Source organism: Chanodichthys erythropterus, chromosome 17 (assembly GCF_024489055.1).
Source record: "Chanodichthys erythropterus isolate Z2021 chromosome 17, ASM2448905v1, whole genome shotgun sequence".
NCBI lineage: Eukaryota > Metazoa > Chordata > Actinopteri > Cypriniformes > Xenocyprididae > Chanodichthys > Chanodichthys erythropterus.
The window spans coordinates 15,997,501-16,005,753 of NC_090237.1; the positions used below are offsets into that span (position 1 = coordinate 15,997,501).

Sequence of the window (8,253 nt, forward strand, 5' to 3'; positions counted from 1 at the left end):
ATTACTGCAGACACATGCTCAACATTGACGACAGAGAATGAGCTCATTGAGCAGGGGCCAGGCCGAGGCCTCAACGATGTGAAGATTGTTCTGGAGTGTTCACTCGACTGTGAACATAACCTCTATGCCATTGTTGAAATGGAGGCCATCTTACATAACTTACAGCCTCAAGCACAAGCTGTCAACACTGATCGCGCCTTTTCTATTTGAAGAGTCATATGGACCAATGGAAACACCAAATGTAGTTGTCCAGCACACAACCATAATGAAGATGATGCATAACAAAGATTAGTTGTGACATATTTCGACACTAGTCAAAGAAATGTGAACTTAGTGGAAGATGAAATACAATTCTAAATCTATTTGAAAACGTAATATTCTGATGACACCAGACTGCCAAAATCTGTGAAGAGAGGCTGTGTGAGTCATTGACACTTATGTTACTGTTTACAGCTGAATCAAAGCCATATCTGTATGTAGGAATTGTATTTTTTGCAGATATGTAAATTTGTGTCTCATAATGTTCAAGAAGTACCCTGCATACCTCAAACACTGTCTGTAATAACGCTCTGACGTATAATTAACTGGTTTAAATGGTTTCTGTATCCTAGGCAATACAGATATTTAAGAGGCTGGGGGAGTGAGTTAGTGAGTTATATTGGGGTCTCTTCAAATACTCAAGTGGATTGACATAAAAACATCTCTATCTAAAAGCAATATAACAACATGCTGTAAATAATACCACACATTGATGTCTTTTGCATTTACATGGGAGATACAAACTGTAAAATCAAAAACAAATTCAACAACAAAAAAAATCTGATCAGTTCCTATCTATCTATCTATCTATCTATCTATCTATCTATCTATCTATCTATCTATCTGTCTATCTATCTATCTATCTATCTGTCTGTCTGTCTGTCTGTCTACCTCTCAGTCCAACTATCTATCTATCTAAGATATATAAATATATAAAACTAATAACAAATATTTTCTTTCTTTTTACTTTTTAAATGGCAAAAGGTGTCTGTTACAAAAATATGCATTATTTATCATTCGAATTAGACATTTAAAATATCAAAACACTTACCAGCAAATAGGAACAGCAATAGCAAATGCAACACAACACCCATGTGAGTTGCCATGCTGGGAGTTCTAATAACAGGGCGGCGTCTCAGATTGAGTCTTCCTGTTAGTACAGAGAGAAAAGAAAAATCGACACTGTGTTATATATATATATATATATATATATGGGTTTCAGCACCACGGACAGCGCCCAATCGCACGCGACTGTCAATTACTTTCTATTTACAACAGATGTTTGCATCACTGACAAGGAGAGGTCTGTAAAGATGACACACTATGACTTTAATAACAAACTACTAATGAAACATCTCGGAGATGAGGTTTACGGGACGGAATAAACGTTTTCATGTTTCTCAAGAAAAAGTTTGAGGTTTCTTACCGAGATTCAAACATCCGTAAACGACTTAAACTAGACGCGGACGCTGCTGTCCCACGGCGATGCTCGTGAATCTGAAGACCTGTGGATCTTAATGATTCCTGTAGAAAATTCGCGCGAAGTAAAGAAAATCCGGCGCCTCCAAAACGAGCTGTTTCAGACGATTTCAGTTACAGAAAAGGATTACGGTTTCCTTGTGTTTCCTTTTGCATCCATATGAGCAGTACAGATGCTCCATCGTCAAACCTCTGCAGCTATAGAATAAGAGTCGCCTGTCTTTGTTTTCTTACTAAGTAGCCACTTACTCATGACAGACATGCTAAGTGCGCATGCGCCGCTGGGTCCACGTTCAAACTGGCTTCTACACACGTTGCTTAGCAGTGACCTGCAAAAGTATTAAAACAACAACAAAGAATTTAACTAAAACTTGTTTCGCTGACAAAAAGCTGATATTTTAAAGGTAATCTTTCATATATTTTACACAATTTATTTTTCACAATATTTGCTGGCCAAACAATTGGTTTTATATTTTTGCATGCTACATTTTAGTGTAAATTGTTGTCATTCATAAGCTAATTGTTTTAATTTTACTATAAAGCCTAGACTGTTAAATGATTTTTCAATGCTTTTAAAGTTTACTGAAGTACGTTTTACAAGAAAATACTATTTCAGTCTTTCTACTTCAAAAGTTTAATTCAACATGTTACTTTCTTATAATTGTGAAATTTACTAGCAACTTCTAAGTGAAAACTGTTTCTACACCAAATTGTTTCCAGTGTTATAGAGTGTTTAATAGCAAGTTTCTTTGTGACAACTTACCCCATACAGTGTGACAACATGCCCTGCTATTTTTAATATATATATATATATAAATGTTCTAGGCAATATTACTGGAAATGTTCAGTATCTTTTTGTGTGTCTACACAAAAATTGACCTTCAAGAATTACCTCAAATATTCACTGGACTAAAAAGTGCGCCAACTAGCCTCTGTGTCCCTTATATTGTATTGTTTTATTCAAGGTTCAATGCCTAATGTGTGATTTGTTCATAGGTGGCAGTGGAGTCCTCATGACCTGGCAACTTACGCAACAGAAAGTGACAGATATGAGGCCGAAGCTTCGTCAGAGCCCACACATTTAACATAGATCAGTGAGTTGTACACCAGCATCTATTGTTCAGTCATCAGCTCCTGTCTTCTCTCCCCTCATAAACAACATCCATCAACCCCAAAGAGAACAGCACATCATGAGCTGTATGCATCTGCAGGCTTCTATTGTGTCCGCTCAAGAACAGCATTTCATCATTTCAACCCACACGCTGGTCCTACTTATCCTACGCGTGGTCGGGGAAGCGCAATTACTGCAATTATTATAGTCATACCGAATCTAACCTTTCCAGCTTTCAGTCACCACATGGATGACAACTGCTGAAGAAACTGACAAAGGCAAAATGGCATTTCGAGCCAAAATGTGCCATATGTTGAAATAGGCCCATAAATGCATACAGACTGTATGGCTATTAAGTTAAAATGCTTTCAGTCACATGACTGGCAGCATATAGTGCACACTTAAGGACAAACACTTAATGGAAAACATCTGAGAATTAGGATAAATGTGTTTCTTACACTCCAGTAATCCATATGGTCTGAAATGCATATGCAGATTTTACATGTTTATGGTCACGATAGCTTAGCCATGTGCAACAGTGTACATTTACGCCCATCTTGCTTTTTTATACAAATAAAATGGATTCCTCTTCATTGCGGTACCGTTGGGAAAGATAATTTGTTGGGATTAGATCCCCGTTTCAATATTAACACAAACATAAGATTTGTGTCTAATCTTACAATTAGAATGTTGCAATTTAATCTCGCCAAAGTAGTAATGTATGGGAACCCATGAAGCTTAGTACAAAGGTCAGAGTTAAGGATTACAGATTTCATCATTGGGATTATGGCTGCTTTATTATGTTGACCTCACAGGAATACAAAGAGCACATGATTAACAGACCTAGAATTTATAACAAACAGTCTGCTTGTGTTTCCATCAGTCATGTTCAGATGCTTTCCAATATATCCCAACAAGCAGGAATTGAATTGTGGAAGGGATTGAAAGTGTGGTGTGTCTGTACAGAGCTCTAATAGAATAGCAGGAGTGCACTGCTTAGAGAGGGAGATGTTGCCAGCAGGCTTGGTCTCGGCGCAGACTAAAAATGGCAGGCCTAGTGGTTGCTATACCCACGATACAGGGAAACCATGGCAACAGCAACGCAAAATGACAGCGTGCAGAGAGCAGGCCAGTGTAATGCTTTCATCCAGCAGTGGAGGATGAAACCCTGTGTGTCTGTTTATTAGCTTCAGCACATGAATAGTTTACATTGAATATAATATAATATAATATAATATAATATAATATAATATAATATAATATAATATGGTTTCTGCAGGGTCTTAAAAGGTCTTAAAAAGTCTTAAATTTGACTTAGTGTAACCAATATATAATATAATATAATATAATATAATAGGGTTTCTGCAGGGTCTTAAAAGGTCTTAAATTTGACTTGGTGAAACCAGTAGAATATATAATATAATATAATATAATATAATATAATATAATATAATATAATATAATATAATATAATATAATATAATATAATATAATATAATATAATATAATATAATATAATATAATATAATATAATATAATATAATATACTATAATATAATATAATATAATATAATATAATATAATATAATATAATATAATATAATATAATAGGGTTTCTGCAGGGTCTTAAAAGGTCTTAAAAAGTCTTAAATTTGACTTAGTGAAACCAATATATAATATAATATAATATAATATATTATATTATATTATATTATAATATAATATAATATAATATAATATAATATAATATAATATAATATAATATAATATAATATAATATAATATAATATAATATAATATAATATAATATAATATAATTAATATAATATAATATAATAGAGATTCTGCAGGGTCTTAAAAAGGTCTTAAAAAGTCTTAAATTTGACTTAGTGAAACCAATATATAATATAATATAATATAATATAATATAATATAATATAATATAATATAATATAATATAATATAATAAAACTTTTTAGGATTTTTAAAAATGTAAAATGTAATAAAATATAAAAACAAATACTAAGTCACTAATCAAATAAGCTAATTTGTGATTAAAAGTTTAAGGTTAATTTGTAATTAAACACAAACTGTTATGATAATATCATAATGAAGAAATTATATTAAATTTAAATAATAATAAAAAATAATGCAAAATAGACATTTTCACTAATGGTCAAATTGAGTTCATACAAAGGTTGCCTTGAAGGTCAAAACCAGTTTTTTAACTAGATCAATCCCAGGACAGAGCATCATGACTTGCATGATTCTCAGAAACGCTCTGCATACTGAATAGGCCAAGAAACAGAGAGGCCATTCTGTCAGTCTGCATAAATTGAAAGGCACAGCAGTCTCTTTGTATGCTACTGAAGTGTTTACCAATAAAAGGTTGTTTTATCAGCTTTTTAAGTTCCTGCAAGTTCCTACAAGTGACAAAGATGACGTTTCTGTGCTATTCCAAGCCTCTTACTATTGCAAAGAGAGACGTGTTCTATTACATCATTACTCGGCTTATGCTTTCAGGGTTAAATGCTATCAAAAACTGGCAATAGGGAACACTTGCCACATCCTACATTTACATCCTACTCCATCTCCCATGAAGAAACACTCCAGCTTTTTACCACCTACTGCTGAACCACCTCTCAAAACAAACCTAAAAAATATCTCATCTGACCTCCTCCCATCAATCTCACCTCATCAATCCATTCTTGACCAGTGCCGCATAAGATTTTAACACAAATATGGAACCCCACAAATATTAGTAACCACCAGCAGCAACTCTCCTTTTTATCCAGAATGTGCTGAAAAAAATCAAAACTGGACAAAGAACGGATCATTTTTTAGTTTCTATTTGAAGTAGACACATTTTAGTTGAACTGCTAGCCATCTTTATGCTCTGTTATGTGTGTGGCAGTGTTTCCTATTTAATGGTCTGTTGCCAAAGAAAGTACAGAGCAATTTATATAATGATGCACACAAAACAAATCACCAGGTCTCAAAAGACTTTATGGAGAGCTCACATTCTTTATCACTGAATAACAACCAGGAGCAAGATTACACAAGCAAATCTCACACATCATTGGACTCAAGAAGAGAAATACCTAGTCTGATGTTATGTGCTACATTACAAAACCGTTCAAGTGAAGTCCCTCTGATCCCCGAAGGATCTCTGGACCATTATTTACTGGTGTAAACTATTTAAAATAAGAAAATTACCATTTCAAGAGACTTCAGGTTTACTTACATTAATTTATGTTTACACTACTGAGAGGTCTATAAGTGCAACAGAGTGAAAGTTTTTCAGCGGTGCTGGTTCCGGCAGTATTTTTTCCCATAGGGATTTTTAAAAAAAAGTCTTAATTAAAGAGTTATAAGCCATGAGCCAAGCCAATCAGCTATGAGGTACATGTAAATCCCAACACTACAATTTTTGATTTGAAGCAAAACAGTTTTGAAAATCAGACAAAAACACAAAAACAGTCCCATGAAGCACTGCGAACAGCATAATCAATTTTTAAATTTAGAAATGTTGATTATGTATATAAGCAATACATTTTAAGTTTATTGCAAAAATATGCGTATAAATATACAAACACAAGTATTTTGAGAGATTGACTCGATTCGCAGCGTTTCATGGAAGTGGGTGGAGCTAAAGAGCTATTTTGGCATGTGTTGTTTTGTTTTTTTTTGAATCCCTGATTGGTGTAATTTTCTGTACAGCATCATGGGTAATGTAGTTTTTTTTTTTTTTTTTTTTTCTCAGGAATTCTGTTAAAGGGTTAGTTCACCCAAAAATGAAATTTCAGTCCCAAATGCTTTCCCAAACTCATATGAGCTTCGTTTGTCTTCGGAACACAAATTAAGATATTTTTGATGAAATCCGAGGGTATCTAATGAGGTACATAGGCAGCAACAACACTGCACCTTTTGAGGTCCAGAAAGGTATTAAAAGACATCGTTAAAACTGTCGACGTGACTGCAGTGGTTCAACCTTAATATTATGAAGCGACGAGAATACTTTTTGTGTGCAAAAACAAAACAAAACAAAATAATGACTTATTATGACTTAGTAATGACAGGGGACAGACGAATTTGTTGAATAAAAGTTATTTTTGTTTGTTTTTGCGCACAAAAATTATTCTCTTAGCTTCATAACATTAAGGTTAAACCACTGCAGTCACATCAGCTTTTTATAGATGTATTTTAATACCTTTCTGGACCTCAAAATGTGCAGTGTCGTTGCTGCCTATGTACCTCATCAGATACCCTCGGATTTCATCAAAAATATCTTAATTTGTGTTCCCAAGACAAACGAAAGTCATACAGGTTTGGGACAACATGAGGGCGAGTACAGAAATTTCATTTTTGGGTGAACTAACCCTTTTAACATGATTGTTTTAAAAATAAATTGAAATAATGCAGGCTGACAGCTTCAGTAGAAGCAATTAACAACCTCGCAGTTCACAGTAGTCTGTCTTTAAAGGTTTAAAAGTTATTGTGCGAAATCAATTTCCCTATAAAGAAAGTGAATGGAGTTTTTACTTCCAGAACCCAACTGTCGGCACTCTATAACAAAGTTAAATATGGCAGCCCCAAACAATATCTAACAATAAAAAGTCCAACTTTGTCTAAAGTATTACAGTAGAAATGTTATCCAAAGGTTATTCTAAGAAATAAGATTGAGAAAAGTACCTAACCTATATCACACAGTTCATTTGTTTGTATTTCTCTATCAGTTTTAATGTAGACTAAGTGGCATTACCAATAGATCTTTCTAGAAGATCAAATGGACATAATTTGCTTTTTAAAAATTCATATGCCACAATATGAATAATAAATGACAACACTTACGGCAGGATGGTCGGTTAATGGACATATCAATGGATCTTCAGCCCTATAACAAAGGACAATATTTCTGCTAAATAAAACAGCGATTCCTATAAAAAGCCACACTGCACAGTAGATTCGAGATCTGACCATGAGTTCATTATTCAAGTGGAGTCCTCTCAGGTATTGCAGCTGTTCGTTTGTAATGAAGAGAGCCAGGACAGAAATAGGCATGATCACAGCTACCTCCTCCAGAAATACAGCATGACAACCTGTTCATTAATAATGTATATTAGACAAACACCCAGAACAAGAGAAAAAGCAACTACATTTGCATTTACTGGAGAAAATACAGTGCTTGCCAAGCAGCAAAAGAATAGTGTTAAAGTTTTTGTTATAGTTATTAAGGTTAACTCAAACAGATTGATATGCACAAATAACAACAGCAAACACAAAAACACTTACAATTACTGTTGTTGTTGCTAATAGTTGTGGTTAATATATAAAAAAACTACTAGTATTATTATTATACTGCAAAAATTATATATACACACTGATATTATATATTTTATATACTGATATAAAAACACTGTATCAGTGTCAATAGAGGATTTTTTAAATGCTAAGTTTCTCAACAGTATAAAGCTGAACTAAAAATGAATGGCACATCTAGGAATAAATTTAAACATCCACAAAATAAAGTTTAAATGTGAGAATAATAAGATGTATGAGGGCCTTGCAATCACTGTATCTACTTCAGCAGCAGTACACTGAGGCTGACAGGTATGTTAAGTGGA

General features: G+C 33.6%; 1 protein-coding gene across 3 annotated transcripts in view; it reads right to left on the reverse strand.

The window, feature by feature from the left end:
• scn3b (sodium channel, voltage-gated, type III, beta) overlaps positions 1 to 7,640 on the reverse strand; it is a 24,044-nt gene extending 16,404 nt beyond the window's left edge. The window contains exons 1-3 of one of the 3 annotated variants that reach the window (XM_067366130.1): positions 7,481 to 7,634; positions 1,768 to 1,847; positions 1,091 to 1,189 (exon numbers count right to left, since the gene is read on the reverse strand). In XM_067366130.1, the coding sequence (XP_067222231.1) occupies positions 1,091 to 1,189; positions 1,768 to 1,780 (112 nt within the window). In that variant the 5' untranslated portion in view covers positions 1,781 to 1,847; positions 7,481 to 7,634. Of the gene's footprint in view, positions 1 to 1,090; positions 1,190 to 1,465; positions 1,745 to 1,767; positions 1,848 to 7,480 lie in introns of those variants that run through there. The other 2 variants (XM_067366129.1, XM_067366131.1) reach the window with 2 other exon arrangements.
• Between the last annotated feature and the right edge of the window lie 613 nt (positions 7,641 to 8,253).